We start from the raw sequence: 19,947 nt of genomic DNA, 5'->3' as shown, positions 1-19,947 counted from the left end.
CAGGGACTGAGTGAGCCTTCCAACTTCAGAATGAGGGCCCCTAGACTAGCTATAATTAAATGGGGGTTCTTTTCCTGGGATCGCTTTTTTGGGTATTACATAACTGAAACCTCAATGTCCCATAATTATGTAATTTCTATGCATAGGAGTACCTCTAAAACTGTGGTCTCTGTGGTGTGGATGATGACCACAATTGCAGGTACAAGCACTGCTCTGGAAACCTCTGTTATAATAGAAAATTCAAAGTTTAAAGACAAAAATTGGAGAGTGTGTTTGCTAATGAGGATCAATGAACTCACAGCCATGACTGGATCAAGTAAACAGATGATGCATAGGCCCTGGAGGCACTGTCATCCCTAGCACAGAACTTATCACAGCCGTGGAAGCCTCAGGACCAAAGCCAATTGAAGCTTTTCAGCAACATGGCATCTATGGAGGAGTTTCGCCCAGACCCCAGGTACAGCCATTCAGCAGCCAGGCTAGGGGAAACGGCATACTTGAATGGGTTTTTTTTTTAAAAACAGCTCCAGCAGGAAAACAGATGCAGATATCTTTGTTTTAATGTAATATAACCCAAATCTAATTACCAATTACCCAAAACTATTTTATGCAGGATGATCATTTTTTAGGATATTTATCCTATATGCTTTTGTGTGTCTGTTTCAGAGAGACATTGTATGTCACAGGTATGTTACATTTTGTGATAGTGATGATTATTTATAATGTTTATAATACAAAGTGGAAATTATACATTTACATATTAAGCAAGAAATGTACTCACATCAAATGCAAATCATACTGGGGCTCATTTATTAACCTTTGTAAAATAACACAAGGGCAGTAATGAAGTGCAGTCATTTAAGTTAACTTTTATTATGTTATAGAATGCCTCATTTTAAGCAACCTTTCAGTTGGTCTTCTTTATTTATTTTCTATAGTTTTTGAATTGTTTGCCTTCTTCTCTGACTCATTGCAGCTTTTACCTGTGGGTCCCTGACTCCACCTGAAAATAAATGTTCTCTAAGGCTACAAATGTATTGTTATTGCTATTTTGAATTGCTCATCTTTCTAATCAGGCCCCTCCTATTCATATTCCAGTCTCTCATTCAAATCAATGAATGTTTGCCAGGGTAATTTGGAGCCTAGCAACCAGATTGCTGAAATTGAAAACTGGAGAGCTGCTGAATTAAAAGCGAAATAACTCCAAATAATAAAAAATGAAAACCAATTGCAAATTATCTCAGAATATCACTCTCTACATCATACTTAAAGTTAACTTGAAGGTGAACAACCCATTTAAACCTAGTTTTTGAAGCCACTGCATCTAAAATGTTGAAATTAATAAAAAGGCCAGAAAAAGACCTTAGTTTTATGGTTCATGTGTTCATGTGTTCCATTAGAATGTGCAGAAGTCTTCTGATTTCAGACGGATTACAAGTCTGCATAAGATGATATTTGATTATACAAATGGCAAAGGGATTTTGAGACATTACCAGCAGGGTGACCAAATAATACAGTTGTGAGTCATGCCCTTCACAGCAAAAATAGTAGGGGGTTACACCACTGTCAAAAGGACCTCAGAAACAGTGGATAATTATCTTTTTGGTAACCTTTTCGTAAAATTGCAGACATGCCGCAGATAATGCAGGTTTGTTAAAAATAGTACATTTAGCCCCTAGAGTATTTTTGTAAATATGCAATCATGGAGGGAATGTTGGGGCAAATTTACTTAAGCGTGAAGTGGCTAACGCTAGCGCAAATTCGCCAGCGTGACATCATTTCGTTACTTCGCCGATTTACTAACGGGCGCTGGCGTAAATTCGCTAGTGAAGCGGACCTACTCTAGCGCTACTTCACACCCTTACGCCAGGCGAAGTTGCGATATGGCGAAGGGACGTAACTACGCTAATTCACTAACTTGCGGATTTTCATGAACGTTAACTCTTACGCCAGACTTGCCTTCGCCAACTGAGACCAGGCGAAGTGCAATACAGTAGATAGGGATTGCTTCAAAAAAAGTTGAAATTTTTTCTAAGTCACAAAAAACGCTGGCGTCTTTTCCTTTTTTAAGGGTGATAGGCTGAAAAAGATCTTACATTTTTTTGGGGGTACCCTCCTTCCCCCTACATTTCCTAACATATGGCAGCTAAACTATACAGTGGGCACATGTATAGGGCAAAATAACAGCTCTATTTTATTTTATGAAGCTTTCCCAGGCTTGTGTAGTGTAATGTATTTGCTGCTACATATACGTCCATTGTACTTTAACTTGGCACCATATGCAAATTAGGCATCGTTAGCGTAACTTCGCTTTGCTTGACGAATTAATGCTAGCGCAACTTTGCTACCGTTCGCCTCCCTGAGCGCAACTTCGTATTTTAGTGAATTTGCGTAGCGCTGGCGAAACTATGCCTGGCGGAGTGTGGCGAAGCTGTCGCCTGCGCAAGTTCGGATCTTAGTGAATTTGCCCCATATTGTCTGCCATTATTGTCTTCTATCTCCGTAGAATTTCCATTGAATTTCCATTGAATATTGTGAGGATGACACAATACAAGTCCAGCAGGTCTGATGGAATCATACATGCCTGCGTCTAGAATATAGAGTTTCAGTTGTTGCCACCATCCTAAATAGTGAATTCACAGTCTGAGCTGCCAAAGGATCATTTTTTATGCCTATGCCACCTTGTGCCTTGGGCTAAATTACATCAAATTAGATCAAAAGAGGTTAGTGATTTGAGGCCCTCTTCTATTGACAGCCTACAGGACAGTACTATGCTGAATGTGCGTTTAATACATTTCATTCAATCGTAAATTGGCACATATACCAAAATGTAAATCTTAATATGAATATTTTATATGCTGCAGAATGTGGTGTGCTGAAAAAAAATTCAGTTTGTTATGACTTACAAATGAAATAGAAAGGTTTCACAGTTTATTTTCTTCTGGCTGATAGGATCACCCATGTAGGTGTCACAGGCACACACGCCTTGGCTTCACAGACATAGGCAGAAGCCAAAGAAACTGTCCACATAACAGGATGAGGTACTTTATTGAAGTATTGCAACTACACATCTATAAATGTCCAACAGCAACGAACGGTAGCTAGCCTGCACCAAGTATTCTAGTTCATAGGATGTGCCAGGAATGGGGAACTGTTGGCCACGGGATGCTGATATTCAGCTGTGTTGACTTGCAGCCGGGGGGTCTCTTGATTTCCTCATGGCAGGACACAGCCTAGATTGTGCCCTCTAATCTTCAGCACAAAGACTAGCAACATGGAATTTGTAACAGCCACTTTTCTAAGCCAGAAAGGGGCCAGCACCTGTAATAAACACAGAACAGGATTTGATTCTTTCTGCCAACCACAGAAGCAGCTCCCAGAATGGGCCAATCACATGATAGGCCAGGTGGGCCATTATATGAACCAATACAGCCATGAATGGTAATTGTGACAATCACAGCTAGGAGACATCCAAGCAATAATATAATAGTTAATATTTTTCCTTTCAGATTAAAAGTTGTTTTATCACAATAGAATGTATCCATAGCCCTCGTGATGTGTAGTGGAGGTGGCATCATTTTATCAACAAGGTCTGGACATTTTGCTTGATGTATGGTGTTAAAATACTGTGAAATCTCTCAAAATAACCTGCTATAAATCACAAATTATCAGCAGCGCCAGCTGACATAAGCCTGTGTGCCCATATTCTAAAGCTGGCCATAGACACAGAGATTTGATCATACGAATCTCCGTTTCCTACAATTTTCGGGCCGTGTGTGGAGTGTCCTGGCATCTATCATGAGATGGAGATCTGTCGTTCAGTTGACCGGACAGGTCAGAACATTTCTGTCGGCTACCGATAATATCTCTGTATGTATTGCTGATCTGACGATATCAGTGGAAGACTGTCACTAGCTTTTGTCAGACATAACTTTGAACGATTGCTGTCAGGGGCAGAACATCGCCTGATACGTTCTTTTACTACTTTATTTGATCTGAATGGCTAGTGGCAAGTCGGAAGATGGCACAGAACGATCGTTCGTCCGATTTGAAGGTAAATCTGCACATCTATGGCCAGCTTAAAGGCATCTGGCTCTAACTGAAGCTCTATTGAAGTTGCCTGCAGGGGGCAGGGACTGCTGTCCAGGGCACCCCTCTGGACCCCCCCCTACTGTGATTACCGGTGCGCAAGCGCTTGCCCGGCGGGGCCCATGAGGACCCACCTGTTTTTTTCCCTGTGTCCCACCAGGCTAGTCCAACCCTGCTTAAACTGCATAATTGGGAGGAAATGGGTAAAAATGTCATAAATAAGTTATATATATTATATACTGTAATAGGGATGCACGAAGGATTCGGCCGAATATCGAACCAAATCCTAATTTGCATATGCAAATTAGGGGTGGGAAAACATTTTTATTTCCTTGTTTTGTGACAAAAAGTCACGTGATTTCCGGAAACTCCCCTAATTTGCATATGCAAATTAGGATTCGGATTCGGTTCGGCCGGACAGAAGGATTCGGCCGCATCCAAATCCTGCTGATAAAGGCCGAATCCTGGCCGAATCCCGGATTTGGTGCATATACTGCTATACTGTAACAATAGCAAACGTTTATTTGAATGAATAATAAATTGCAATCCAGGTGCAGTAGGAATTAACACAATAGGTTTCTTGCAGTTTTATCCTGTTTGTATGGCTGACTGCCGCCAGTTGTCAGTTAAACAGGGATATGAATTATATTGCCAACAGGATCCTGGAGATGTTTGTGCACTACTGAGCTTTGAAAGCAGTAACCTGTGGAAGCCTCATACTTAATTACACACCAATATTTATATATTTAAATAGCAATTACAAGTACGGGTATGGGACCTGTTATCCAGAATGCTTGGGACCTGGGGTTTCCCGGATAACAGATCTTTCTGTAATTTGGAACTTCATACCGTAAGTCTACTAGAAAATCATGTAAACATAAAATAAACCCAATAGGCTGGTTTTGCTTCCAGTAAGAATTAACTATACGTTAGTTGGGATCAAGTACAAACTACTGTTTTATTATTACAGAGAAAAAGGAAAATTTGGCTTAGTTGATTGTAATGGAGACATCCATTCTGTAATTCAGAACTTTCTGGATAATGGGTTCCTGATCCCATATCTATACATAGTATTTACATAGTTTAAATACTGTAGGTGTTGAGGTTCAGGAAAAAAATTTAACTTTTTTTTCAAGTAAATCTTGAAAAACTTTTAGTTTGTGTTGATCAAGTTCAAGAATCTGTGGAAAGATTTTTTCAGTTTTTAGGAATTTAGTTCTGTAACAGCATCAGACAATGTGGGGGCTTAAATCTATAAACCACAAATAGTATATACTGTATCATTAGTGGGGTTTGTTACATTTTGTTGGCTTTCCACTCGCTGGCTCAAAGAAAAACGGAGTTACCCAAAATGAAGGGTCGTAGGTTGCAGTGAAATGATTTACCAGGATATTTTGGAGTTATCCTATGAAAGAGGCTTTTTTGTTAATGGAGTTTAAGTTATATTAAGTCACCATGTTTTCTCTGGGCAAACATAGGTGCAAAATTCCAGAGATTAAAATGATCCCTTTCCATAAAGTTTCAGTGATTTCAGAACAGTTTCTTGAATTGGTTGTATTGCTAACAGGATTAGTCTCAATGAGAAGGAATGGTCATATTTGCAACCTCGAGGCTAAGTTAGGTCATCAAACTTGATTGGCTCCGCATTCTGTCTCTAGTTTTTTCTTCATATTCTTCATGCAAGTGGTAGCTTTGCTTGACCTAATTGGTACACTTGGAATAGTGTTCAAAAATATTACCGGTCTCTAGATACAATATAGAAGAAAGTGTTGTTTCCCTCTGTGCTTCTGTGTTTGGTTAGAATCATGTGACACAGAGCTACCAAACTGGAACTGGAAGAGCGTGAGTGGGGCGAGAGGGGTTTGGGATTTTAATGCTATAGAGGAAGCCGACCCTTTAAAGGTCCTTGGGAGTTCTTGGGAGAAGAAGTGACAGGAAGAGCTAAAATGAAACTGGCTTCATATTCATGGAGGGCAGTAACTCCCTTGTTACACTTGCTAGCAGTGGTATAACTATAGAGCAGTGATCCCCAACCAGTAGCTTGCGAGCACTGTTGGCTATTTCATACTAAAAGTTAATTGTAAGAGCACCCTCCCTCTTTAATTGTTGCTAGACAAAGATCTATATACTTTTTTAATATATATAGTAAATGGGTTTGTGCATTTGCTGTCATATTATGGTTTCCCTTGAAAAAGGCATTAATGTTCTAATTTCTTTATCTTGCAGAATCCCACGGCAGCTAGTCGACCTTCTTATTGCCAATTACAGTGTTCCAAAAGCCTGCTTCTCGAAACCCCCTGCCGCGTCCCAGCTGCCACATCGTATGTGTTACATTTTAGTACATTTTAGTTAGAGACAATCAGAGTAAGTCACTGGGGGTCATTTATCAACACTGGGCAAGTTTGCCCAGGGGCAGCAACCCATAGCAACCAATCAAATTGTTGCATTTATTGTTCTACGTTGCTTTTTTACCCATTTGCTATGGGTAAATTGCCCAGTGTTGATAAATCAGGCCCACTGAGTTGCAGTTCATACTAAATCATTCTAAAAGTTAACTCAAAGATGAACAACCCCCTTAAATGAGCAAACAGATTTTTCTATATGTGGCATGGGGCAAGACATATTGTCAGTTTCCCAGATGCCCCAGGTCATGTGACTTGTGCTCTGGTAAACTTCAGTAACTCTTTACTACTACACTGCAAGTTGGAGTAATATCACCCCTCTTCCCAGAAAAATTGGCAGCTAACAAGATATCAGCTACCTGGCACATCTGCTAAATGATTCTTTTGCATTGATAAAAGTGTTCCCTAAAAAACCTTGCTTTGTCTTGCTTGGGTGATATTCTCATGTCTACCACTAGGGAGTATGACTTGGGTCGTATTGAAGTACAATGAGAAAGAAGAAACAATAGCAGTCTCAAAGCAGTTCCATCCTGAAATGCTGGCTCCTTCTCAAAACTCAGAATCAGGCACATTACACTGAGAAGGCTGCTTCCACACCAATATTACAGCTTAAAAAATACATATACATATATGTGTTTATATATATATACATATATATACACATATATATATATATATATATATATATATATATATATATATATAAAACACATGTTGAACACATATTGGTTCAATTTCCCATTTGTAGTCAGGAAGATATATTTCACCCTCTGATTCAAGTTGGGTGGATAACCTACAAATTATTGAGCTACTATATTACTTGGGCAGAAGGTAGAACCTCAAGAACATATGTCTTTTAAAAAGATAGACCAGCCCATCAGTCACTTACCCCAGGCTGCTCCATGCCAATCTCAATACAATAATATTAAATGGGAAGGACACGCAGACTTTTCTTTGTGTGCTATCACCTACCACTGGTGCTACCATTTTCTGCTATCAGTGGTCTATAGTCCACAAGGAAACATCCACATACCCTTCTTTTTTTGTGTTTTTTCTTATCCTCAGTTAAAGAAACACATATGAACTTTATTCTGTGAAAAACAGTTATTGAAATGCCATTCCACAAAGTGGGTCATTTAAATAAACTACCTTTCCTTGTTAACAATGTTATCGAGCCCATTATAAATGCAGGGAATGGCAAAGATTATACATGGTGTTTCAAGTTATAGAAAGGCCCATTATCAGGCAAACTCCAGGTCCTCAACATTTTGAAAGGCAAATCCCATTTTTATTTGTTTCTGTGGCCAACTACATGTTCTCTTATTCCAGAACTGGACACACTGCATCTCTGCACTTTTGGAATTCTGACCACACTTGTCGTTATATCTTTGATCCTGTACTTGGAAGAAGCCTTCTACCTCAGAAGGAAAGTGCTCTGTCCAGTTAAGAGGAAAACACTCCTGTGGAGCAGTGCATCACCCACGGTAAGAAGCCATTCATAAATCCCCCCCCCTTAGATATGCTTAATTCTATTCTTAATACTAAAACTGTAATTGGTTGACATTTCTTGCCTATGTCTCTCCTATTCACTGTTATAAATATATTATCTCTCACTCTTTCAGATAATCGGCATTTTTAGCTGTTTTGGACTATGGATCCCTCGTGCTTCCATGTTTGTGGATATGGGTATAAGCACGTGAGTACCAGCTACAAGAAGTATGGAATACAGTATTCAATTTAGTTGTGCTTTGATAAGCTTTTAAAATTTAGCTCCAAACTGCCATTTTAGTGATGGGCACTGTGGTTACCATATATGTAATATGAATGGTGCCCCTGGATCGTATGCAGAGCTACAACTGGATGTCACGTTTTAGGGACATATTTATCAAAGGGTGAATTTAGAGCTCACCACAGAAAAATTCACCCAATTAAAAAATCTGACCCTTAAATGCAGAGAAGGAGCTCCCAGTCGCCATCTTCCGTCTCTTCGTATTGTTTTCAGGTCTCTTCGGCGTCATGAAGCTTGCTGGAGAATGTGCAGTTGGGCCAAGTCAGGAATTGGCTTCAGCTGCACATGTGCAAATTGCCGTTGACACCCAAAGACTACACAATGAACCAGAAGATGTCGGCTGGGACCTTGTGTTTGTGTGTGTGTGTGTGTGTGGGGGGGGGGGTTGTAGTTTCTCCTTTAAAAAGATACTAACTATTTTCATCATGCATCCCTAGGACCCAATGTCTTAGTTATGTTTTCAAAAAGAGACATAAGCTGGAAACTGAGTTCTAGAGACCATACTGTATATACCAATAATTTTTTAAAACAGTGTCAGTAGCAGTTGTATCAATGACCCATGGTAGCTACTCAAATGACATCTGTCTCTTTATAAAAATAGATATAAAAATAGATAGCCTTAGTGTCATATTTTTGTTTATTCTCAAATGCCAAAGCATTCAAAAGCATTGTTGTCGCTTATAACGTTTTTGGCTTTATTAGGTATTTTGCCATCTGTTTCTACCTGATTCTGACAGTTATTATCGAAGGTTTTGGAGGAAAGAATGCACTGGTTAAGAAAATGGAAAATACTGATGTCAATATCAACACTGGGCCTTGTTGCTGTTGCTGCCCCTGCCTGCCCCGCATTAAGCTCACAAAGTAAGACTTTCTTGTTATTACCAATAACTATACCACAACTGCCAAGCAGGGCTTGCTGCTACTAAACTTGCTTTTGACTATCTACTACTAAGTACTCAAAATTAAGATATAACTAATCCTTATTGGCAGCAAAACTAGCCTATTGTGTTTATTTAATGTTTACATGATTTTCTATTAGACTTAAGGTATGAACATACAAATTACAGAAAGTTATCTTGAAAGTCCACATGTCCTGAGCATTCTGGATAACAGGTCTCAAAAGTAAATCACTATAAGATAATTAAGCTTAGTTGATATTAAATGCCCATGGCCTTAATTGACAATTACAAAATAGTTAAAGTATATCAGATTATGACGTAACACAACCCATACAACACAACTATACAACTTGTATACTACATACATCTGTGGCGCTGTACCAATACATAAATACAAAACAAAGCAACACTGAACAGAATATACTTCTCATAATACTTGCTCCAACAGGGCCATCAGGAGTTTATGGGGGCACATTTCCAGCTGGGAGCCACATCAATGCTCCTCAGCCTGTTCCTTCTCTCGTGATCTTTGTGGCTCCTAGAAGCCTTGTTCATTGCTTCTAACCTGGCCATTATTCACCTGCTCTCTTTGGAGGTGTTTAACTACCAAAGCCTGTTACAGGGTTTTTGCTATAAAACACTTGAAGACCAGTAGGGGTCATCTTGTTCTCTCCTATCAAATTTCCTTTACTCATTCCTTCTGTATTTCCTCAGAAACCTCTCCAACCCTTAAATGTGGCTTTTTTGGTCAACTGGTTCCTGTATTGCTTTACATTAAAAACATGTTCACGTCAAACAGATTGCATGAAACAGCCACAGTCCCACGTTATTTATTTCCTGCCAAAAGTTCCTGCACACTATCACAAATTAACACATTTCAGTACTAACAGAATGTGTATCTAGAGTTAACCACATCCTATCTGCTCCATAAAATCTTCCCAACAGACCTGCAAAGCACAACCCTAAGAATATACCCAGGCAAAAACATGCTGTTACACTCCCTAGGAATGTGAGTGTATGTAACCCCTTTTTGGCCACCCCCTGGTGCCAAGGTTGTACTTCACATAATTCTTACCGATGCAGGTACTGAGTCCCCTTTGCTAAGTGAAAGGTACTGGGAAACTCCTCTCTGGCAGTGCCTCCACCTGCGGTTGGCCCATTAGGAATAACATTCAACACACACACTTTGCTTTTATGAAAACATCGACTTTGTATAAAGAACATGTAAATTAAAGGGTAAGTAAAATGAAATTTACATTATACATAAATTACCCACTCCCCTGGGAACCTGTGGCAGTCCATTTCCTGGCCCTCTGTGCCAGACAAAGTCCCGCACTACTCCATTGGCAGAATCAGAGTCTCAGTCCCTTATCTCCAATGAGTACAATCGGTCTCAAGTAGCACTAGCAGCCCAAATACCTCTCCCTCCAGATTTATATTGGCTCCCTTGTGGCAGGCATAAACAAAGCCCGTGTCACAAATGGAATATGGCTGGATCCTCTCTTTTTCTACCCTCCCCTGGCATCACTCACCCTGGGGATTCACTTAGACGGGTAGGCTCACACAGAGCTGGAGCAGGCATCCACAGCGATGAATCCATACCATGGACATTTGCAGCTTGTATTATCCTCCAGACATAGCTACCAGCACTGTCTATAGAGCGAGCATGTAAGATTTCCATTTCTGAACAACAACTCCCAACACTCTCCGTAGTGTGAACACACAAACCAGCATTTCCAAGCTCGAAACCCGCATGGTTGAGTTTCCAGGCATTGGAGGATCCTGCTTCAGCCTTGACAGGCTATCGAACTCCACTTTAGCCTACATTTTCCCGGTTTGGATTCACTTTCTCCTCAGTGAAATAACAGTCAGCAGCAAGACCAAAACTTAATCATAATGGCTGTCTGAGCACATGGCTCTCCCTTTTATAGTAAAGTAGTGCAGCAGTGACACCTTGTGGTATCCTCCGGTATCTGCCATGCTGCACCAGCACAAGGGCCCTGGCCCAATTGTCCAGCCCATGGGAAACCCCATAGCTCAGCCAACAGGGAATTTTCAGACATGTGGCTCTGTAGGGAATTAACCCTACGGGTCCCTACATGTATGAGGCTTCTTTGAAATGACAGCAGGAGTAAAGTACAGGACTCCAAACAAGTGGAGTGCCTTGTGAAAGCAGAGCAAATAAGCGGACACTTATGTTCCACCCACATGATTTTCTTCCACCCAGTACTTCATTTAGGGAATCCATGCCAGAGGACTAAAGTGTTGCATCTAACATTATTGGGTGTTAAGAGGTGGCATGTAGTAGGCAAAAAACATGGTGCATTACTTGGGGGAGAATAAAAGCACATTGCATCTTGAAACTGGTGACTTCATTTTCCTTTGTATATGAGACCAATATTCAACGGAAGACAGTAGACTGAACTGGCCTGCTCCTGGCACTGGTAAACCTCAAACCTTTTCTCTGTCAGGAGGTGCAGGGCACAGCCAGACCCCAAGTAGAAGTGATCTTTGGATAAGCACTATGGGGCATGCACTTACGCCCCTTACAGCTCTTCCACTCCGCCTGAGGGAATAGTAAAATACCTCATATCATTCTCATACATCTAGCGACAATTTGACTCCATGTATAGGATTTAAATGTAGCCACGGATCCCTGTTAGTTTGGTTTATGGAGCCAAGAACCCTCAGTAGGCCCATCTATATCTACACGTCAAAACAGAACTACACATACATATTTCTTGGCACCTCTAACCACGAGTATGTTTATCAGATTTCACTGAATGTTTGCAAGAAATGTTATGAGCCCAGTTAAATACTAAACAGGAGCCTCAGTGTGTAGCAAGCTGCAGATTGATTGAAACATTTCCTTTAGTTACTTTCTGGTTTCTAGCCTGTACTTATGTTTTGCTGCCAAGAAGTGTTCCCATAAAAAAAGTGAATACATTGAATATATTTTTGCTTCCTTTGCAGGCAGAAGGTAACCATCTTTACCTTGGCTGTTATCCAGATGGCATTCATGAAACCCATATTCAATTTCATTGGTTTGTTCCTTTGGGCTGATGGAATCTTTAACCCAGACGATGTAAGAGTTCTTTTACCTGAAAGACAAAATAAACCTCAGTGTGAGGATTTTTTGTGTGTTGACTGATATTCAACTAAAAGTCATATGTCCATAGATAAAGATTTACATTTATGGCCAGATCCAGGAACAAGTCTGCTACACAAGACTGTACAATTAAAGGATATGTAAACCTTTAAAATAAGTAAATGTAGAGTGCGAGAGAGTATTATTTTTTTAAGTATCCAAGATATTAAGGGAAATATGTACTTTTAATATGAATGAATTTTATTACAACATCGCCACCTGCTGGCCAGTTTCCAACTGTGATCAATTTGAGGAAGTTGTGAAAAGAAAAAAAGAGAGCTGGCCTGATGTTCCTTTGGTTAGGGAAAACATTAGAAACCTTATATAACTTTTGTTACGTCTTTCCTGACCAGAAGAGCATCAGACCTGCGCTGTTTCTTTCTTCCTCGACTGGATCACTTTCTGAAACAGTGTTTCCAAAATGGCAGCTGCCTGCTTTCTGTGAATTCCAAGACTAAAGGAAACAAGATTTAAATAATTTATATAGTGCAAGTAAAGTTTATAGTTATTGACATTTATTGATATTTATAGAAATCAATTTAGAATTAATTCTAAAAATTACATAAAATTATGTCTGTCACCCAGACATAAAAAGCTGTATAATAAAAGTCCTTTTCAAATTAAACCTGAAAACCAAACTCAACTTTTTATTAAAGCATTCATAGAAGATTTAAACTTATTTAAAATCTCATCTGTCAATCAAATATTGTGGGACACTCCTCTATGCCTTAGGCATAGAGGCGGTACAGACAATTACTTTCACTTTCCATTCAGCACTTCCTAGATGTCACTGCTCTCCCCACATTCCCCAGTTCTCTTTACCATTTAATTGTGTAGCCAGGGCATGGGGATGGACATCAGGTCCCCCATTCTGGTGCACAAACAAGATTCTGAGATGATGCAAGGCTTGTCTTCATAACAGTGTCCACAAAATGGCTCCTGCCTGCTTGCTATAATTAGGAGTTCCCAGACCGAAGGAAACAAGATTAAAATAATTTATATAGTGTAATTAAAGTTTATTTTGCTTGACTTATGTGATAAAATAGTATTTGGAATATTTTTTATAGGTGAAAGGTTCCCTTTAAGGTGACAGATCCCCTTTAAATTAGGACTCCTTACACTTAAGTTCCTTGGCCTTTTGATCCAGATGGGAAGGATAAAGTGCACCTGCACTATAAATATTATTTAATGAGTTGATGTCATGACACAATTATACTATATCCTTTATGGTGGTGGTAGCTCCAGGGATACCCTGCATCAATATGTGCCTTTGTATACTATTATTCAGACAGAATGGGCAGTGAATGGTGTAAATGGGTGCAAGGCATGTGTTTAGTACCTATAATGAATGGCATCAACAGCCCATTAGATTTGTTATATGTAATAACAGATGATATAATGATTGTTGTGCAGGGTAGACAAGACTGATGCAATATGTGTTCTATGACATTGCAGATCTCAGCTCAGAGCCTTGCTCTTTGGATGGGCACAATTATTGGCTTCTCCACCATAATTGCTCTTTGGCCCATAGGAATTCTTTTTCGCCAGGCCAAAATGAATCTCAGTGAACAAAACATTGGGGCCAAGTTTGCAGTTTTCCAGGTAAGAGTTCAAATAAACAGAGGTTACTAAGATGGTAAAGATATTTGGTCAATCAAGGTGGCCTTGATTGTAAAGTCATGGGGCTGTGTTGTTAATATGGTCAATGCAATGTTATAAAAAAATTATACATACAGTATATTTTTTTATATACAATTAAACAACAAAGTCCTTAGAAAGTACTGGTAATTAGGCTCAACCACCAACCTCAAGCTATTATGTTAAGTGACCAGACATGGCCGTGATTGACCTTGGCATAATATACATTTGGAATGTTTGGCCATTATTTCATAAAAATACAGAAGAACAGCCAAGCATACAAAATCAAAATGTTTTAGGGTTTGCTGAAAGGGGTGTATTTCCAATGTCTGCAGAAAAGTAGAAGTACTTTTATAAGGAAAGCACATATGACAAATTGCACCCATAATTCTCAAGATATAGCCAGTGAAAGTGAATTCTTGCACGTTGCTTTCAATAATGTAGCACAGCAACTTTTAGACACTCACATCCCCCAACTAAAGGGTACATGATGGCCTATTGAAAAGTAGTATGTTATGTGCACATTTATTTAATGGTTTCATAAATCTTTATTAGACTTCTGGAACAGATTGAATAGTATAAAGAGCTTTATCTGCATATTGAAGCGCATTCAAGTTCTTCTGAATTGCATATTGCAGTAGGAATGTCAGAGTCATTTTTGCATTTGCTTGAGATCCATAGTCCTAACAAATCACAGACAATCACAGACAGAAACAAGTACTGCAAATAAGCTTTAAAAAGATAGACAACTGAGGGAATGTAAGAAAAGTCAGTAACGGAAAAAATATTCGCAATGTGAAAAGTTATGCCATTGTGCGAAACAATTTGCCTTTGCACGAATTTAATATTGCGCATTGAATGTAATAAGATTTCTTACTGAAAAAGTTATGTTTGCTCCAAAATATTACGACACCTTCAAGTACTTCTTAAAAGTGGGCAATGAGCAATTAAAATTAGCAATGCGCAAATAAAATTTGCAATGCAATAACCGTTTAAGGAAGAGTATTACATTGCGAAATGCAAATTTTTATTCTCATTAGTGCAAATTGTTTTGCTCTTTGCGACTTTTATTACATTCTCTCAATTGACTCTTATTTATAGAATCAATGTCCACCGTAAGCACCTTTTATTCTCAGTTGATTAATACAGAGAACGTGACCTCAATTCTAGCCTAAAGCCATTAAACTTTTGGAATAACAACCAAACAGTAATCGGACAATCTTTCTACTGTTCCCCCTAAATACTGTACCCTAAAGTTCATACGCTGAACTTCATATGTCTCTTAAACAAAACTACCACGGTCTGTCCGACTTTCTCCCAACCTTTCTGCTTTCATGAAATCTCTGAAAACGCACTTCTTTCGAGAAGCCTACCCTCACTCTGCTTAACTACCAAACGCAACACCACATACAGTACCATATTTCTCACCCACTTAATTCGATCTTGCCCACTCTCACACCTTGTATATTACTCCCTTCACTTTAGACTGTATGCCTATGCATAGGGCCTTCCTCACCTTTTTGTACCTGTATTGATTGTGATGTTTGTTACTCCATATGTTCTATGTATGTAATTCATGTGATGTAGTTGTATAATCACATTTACTTTACAGTGCTACGCAATATGTTGGCGCTATATATAAATACATGTTAAGAATAATAATAATAATAATAATAATAATATAAAGACCTCATTTTATTAGAAAGAGCAATGGGATTATTGATGGCATCTACATGGTGAACAACAACTATCCTCCTATGTTGACTAAAGTTCACCTTCTTCCCAAATTGCAGGATAGCAAAATGTTGTAATTAAAAAAGCATCAAACATTCTACAAACCATATATACTGCTAGTTGGGCTTCTCAGTGTGCAGATTCTGGGAAGATGATCCTCCAAAACAGGCACAGGGCATACATTTCCAAGGCACAGTGTACAAGTTTGGTATCTTCGATAAAATATCATAATTTCAATAAAACCTGTCCAACTGACATATTACTTGTTCAAATGTTTATTTTACATTTTCAATAAACGCATAGGACCTTTTAACGATTCCAATTAAGCAGAGTGATTATATTACTTTGGGAAAAAGTTGGGCAGCACAGCTTCACACAATGCAAACAATTTATCCACATGTATATATTTACCCCTATATGTAATAAAAGTCACTGGGGCAAATTCACTAAGGCGCGAAGCGCCGAACGCTAGCGTTAATTCGCTAGCGTTTGGCATTTTCGCTACTGCGCAAATTCACTAACGAACGCTGGTGTCGTTTCGCTAGTGTTACTTCGCAACCTTACGCCAGGCGAATCTTTGCTAGCGACGAAACTACGCAAATTCACTAACGCGTGCAGTGTACTGCACGCTACCTTTTACGCTAGACTTCCTTCGCCACCTCAGACCTGGCGAAGCGCAATAGAGTAGATAGGGATTGTTTAAAAAAAAGTCAATTTTTTTTCTAAGTCCCAAAAAACGCTGGCATGTTTTCTACATGATGGCTGATAGGCTGAAAAAGATCGAAAAATTTTTGGGGCTCCCCTTCCTCCCCCCTACATTTCCTAACTCATGGCAACTTACCTAGACAGTGGGCACATGTGTAGGGCAAAATAAAATTTTTATTTGCAGATTTGAAGATTTTCTAGGCATTTGTAGTGCAGATACGTGTTCCTCCATTGAAATTTGAATTTCGCGCCGTATGCAAATTAGCCTTCGCTAGCGCAACTTCGCTTTATATGGCGAAACAATGCTAGCGCAACTCCGCAACCTTACGCTACCCCTGTGCGCAACTTCGGATTTTAGTGAATTTGCGAAGCGCTGGCGAAACTACGCCTGGCGAAGTGCGGCGAAGTTGCGCCAGCGCTTCGCAAATTCACTAAAATCCGAAGTTGCGCACAGGGGTAGCGTAAGGTTGCGGAGTTGCGCTAGCATTGTTTCGAATTTGTGAATTAGTGAATTTGCCCCACTAAGTTTGGCTAGGAGCAGTAACCCATAGCAGCCAATGAGATGTTTGCTTTTAAACAGGTGACCAGTAAATGCTTCCTGCTGATTGGCTGCTTATGGGTTACTGCTCCTGGGCAAACTTAGTGGCTTTTATTACATAACCCCCTTTAAGTTTTTCTGCAGACAATTTCATTATAGTATAGGTATAAGGAGAAGGGGAACCTAAGGGTAAAATCAAGTGCACTGGCATCACCTTTTCCATTATACTGTACCAGACTGGCATTCAGATCACAATCTCTGACATCTTCTTCTTCTTATTACAGATCCTACTCATCTTGACAACTGTGCAAACTTCTATCTTCAGTATTCTGGCAGGTGCAGGCCAAATACCATGTTTCCCTCCATATTCATCTAAAGCCAGATCTCAATGTAAGTAGGACTGATGGTTGTTTTTGCTTGTTTGCTTCTGTTAGGCTTTTTGTCCTCTGTAGGAAGGGGTAAGGGGGCATATTTAGTGTTACTCTGTAATAATACATGAATTTTATTTAAATTGTCAGACTAGGGAAAATGTCCTCTTTGCCTTGCCCTAAAACCACATGTAAATCCATAGTTTTTTGCATACAGAGAATGTCAATGTCAACTATACTGTATGTGTGTGTTTCAGGGCAGATACACTGCACATTCATTCAAGTGATTTTTTTTTCCATTAATAGACACATCCGTTTGCAATAAATAAATGCTTAAAAGCATCTTTCTGTTTACAGTAATGAACAACAATCTGCTCATAGTGGAGACTTTTCTCCTGTCCATTGTGGCCAGAAATGCATACAGAAAGAGAGACGAAGAGGCAGGATTCAGCTCTAAAACACAACATGCATGATCAAAGAAGAAGAGTACTTCATTATACATGTGCAAGCCATTTCTTTCCAAAAAAACTGCTTCTGACTGCTATTTTTTTCTCAGGTGTGTCATTATCAACATCTTGTGGCAGGTTCCACTGTTTGTCAACAAATAGTTTCTACTGTGTATGAAAATTGTTCAAGATATTAAACCTTAGTTGAGAGTTAGACAGTGATTTTCTAAGATAATTTGCAACTGATCCCTATTTATTAAAGGGAATGGAAAGTGATCATTGCACCTACTTACCCCACTATGATAAAATATGCACAATTTTTATGCAAAGTACACGGTATAATAAATGCAATGAAAACCCAGGGAACTCTTAGCCCTTTGCACCTGCATACGCAACTGACTTGAGCCTAGAGAATTACACGACACTGCTCTTATTGACATCATCAAAGTGACACCATTTACACAGAAATGCAATAAGGAAGATCCACACCCTAATTTGCCCACCTTTAGTGGGTGCCTGCGATGAATGTAATAATGGAATTCTGGGAAAAACACCGTGATTTATGTCTGATTTTGTAGACTTTTCAGGGAGAGCTGCTTTGGTAAATTAGGCTTAAAATTGGTTTCTTTGGTTGGCAGACTTGGTGCAAATTTTTAGAAATTCTACTGTTTCATTCTGTAACTCACGTATGTTCATATATTGTAAGACCACTGTTTGTTCTAATATTATTGTAAAGAGCTGTGAAACTTGCTGGCACCATATAAATAAATGATTACATAACCCACAATTTTACTTAGTTGTAATGCAGTAATGTAACTATACAATGCGGGGCCCTGATGCAGGCTGTGCAGCCGCCCACCCTCCAGAGATAATTTTTGTGGCAGTTTCATGCAAACTACTGGCGGGGGGTGCGAGCTTGGGTGCAATCCCCCTTCACTCCAAGTAGATCTGCCACGGTTATAACAGTCCCAGATACTAGACAGCCAGGCAACAGTTGCAAGGACAGAAAATCATCTGGATGGTCTGAACAGAAAGACAGTTAATAAAAATATGTATCCAGTACACCAGTTTTGAATGAATCCATTTAGGAAGTAAATAAACTGAGCACTTCAACATTTCTCAATGGCTGCTGAGACTTGAGATCAATTCCATGTAAAGATGTGAAATATATTTAACAGCCATTAATTGGTTGTAGAATTATATTCATCCCCACCTTCCTTCCTTCCTTCATGTTTATCCCCAGTTGGGAACAAAATTGTAAGCTGGAATTCGTTATTCACAACAAATTCAAAGGGTCTTCTTGTACTGAATGTAATAGCAGATCAATAGTTCCACATTGGGCCTAACTTAGTAAAACTGATAGTACAGGTATGGGACCAGTTATGCACAATGCTTGGGACCTGGGGTTTTCCAGATGATGGAGCTTGCCATAATTTGGATCTTCATAACTTAAGTCTACTAGAAAATCCGTTAAACTTTAACTAAACATGATAGGTTGGTTTTTGCCTCCAATAAGGATTACTTACTGTTACTGTACTATATATCTTAATTTGGATCAAGTGCAGGGTACTGGTTTATTATTACAGAGAAAAATGAAAGTTCTTAAAACAGTTGAATTATTTAATAAAATTGAGTTTATGGGAGACGGCCTTCCCCGAATTAGCTTTTTCGATAATGGGTTAGTCAAAAATCAATCCTCAGTTAAGATGATCCAAAAATGCACAGTTTGTAGATATATCTCATCATCATGTTGGAAAGGCAGTGCTATTTAGCTTCATCAAAAAATGTGTTCATACAACCAGACTGGTGGGATCACAAACATGGTGGGATCACTTTTTCATATCAAACTGCATATCTATTGCATTCTGAGTGCTTGGCCAGGGAACAATGCAATAGGACTGCTGCAATCATCATGCATTAATAAATCCCATATGATCTAAAAGTTATAGTCAATATGACGTAGTTCTGCCCGTGTAGCACCAGTTTATGTTTTGGTCCCTATACCATAGGGATTAAATGGGACTTGCCCAAAGTTCAAGAAGTCAATACATATTTCAAACCATACAGTATTTAACTCCATAAGCCTCCAAAAAATAGAATTCAATTCTGGATTTTTCAGGGACCTGTCATAACCTAATACATTTCTTCTTAAATGCAAGAGTATTCTAATGTGCTGGAAGCAGGCACGTTT

General features: G+C 39.1%; 1 protein-coding gene across 1 annotated transcript; it reads left to right on the top strand.

Moving 5' to 3' along the window:
* Nucleotides 1-376: 376 nt before the first annotated feature.
* On the top strand, nucleotides 377-18,543 carry slc51a.S (solute carrier family 51 alpha subunit S homeolog). The gene is made up of 9 exons (XM_018265632.2): nucleotides 377-457; nucleotides 6,316-6,410; nucleotides 7,821-7,975; nucleotides 8,114-8,187; nucleotides 8,983-9,141; nucleotides 12,153-12,264; nucleotides 13,783-13,929; nucleotides 17,227-17,332; nucleotides 17,668-18,543. Exons 1-9 carry the CDS (start codon nucleotides 423-425, stop codon nucleotides 17,781-17,783), a joined length of 999 nt encoding a protein of 332 aa, XP_018121121.2. The 5' UTR covers nucleotides 377-422; the 3' UTR covers nucleotides 17,784-18,543.
* The last annotated feature ends 1,404 nt before the right edge of the window (nucleotides 18,544-19,947 follow it).

The sequence above is a fragment of the Xenopus laevis genome, chromosome 5S, assembly GCF_017654675.1.
Source record: "Xenopus laevis strain J_2021 chromosome 5S, Xenopus_laevis_v10.1, whole genome shotgun sequence".
NCBI classification, from domain to species: Eukaryota; Metazoa; Chordata; class Amphibia; order Anura; family Pipidae; genus Xenopus; species Xenopus laevis.
Note: the sequence above shows the minus strand (reverse complement) of the source record. Positions and strands in the feature narration are given on the sequence as shown.

What these genes read in the sequence shown, in the direction of transcription:
- slc51a.S (XM_018265632.2), top strand. Translation starts at nt 423, where the DNA reads ATGGCATCTATGGAGGAGTTTCGCCCAGACCCCAG. An exon ending in GGAGCAGTGCATCACCCACG is followed by an intron (nt 7,976 to 8,113) that starts GTAAGAAGCCAT and finishes TCACTCTTTCAG; the next exon opens with ATAATCGGCATTTTTAGCTG. An exon ending in GAATCTTTAACCCAGACGAT is followed by an intron (nt 12,265 to 13,782) that starts GTAAGAGTTCTT and finishes ATGACATTGCAG; the next exon opens with ATCTCAGCTCAGAGCCTTGC.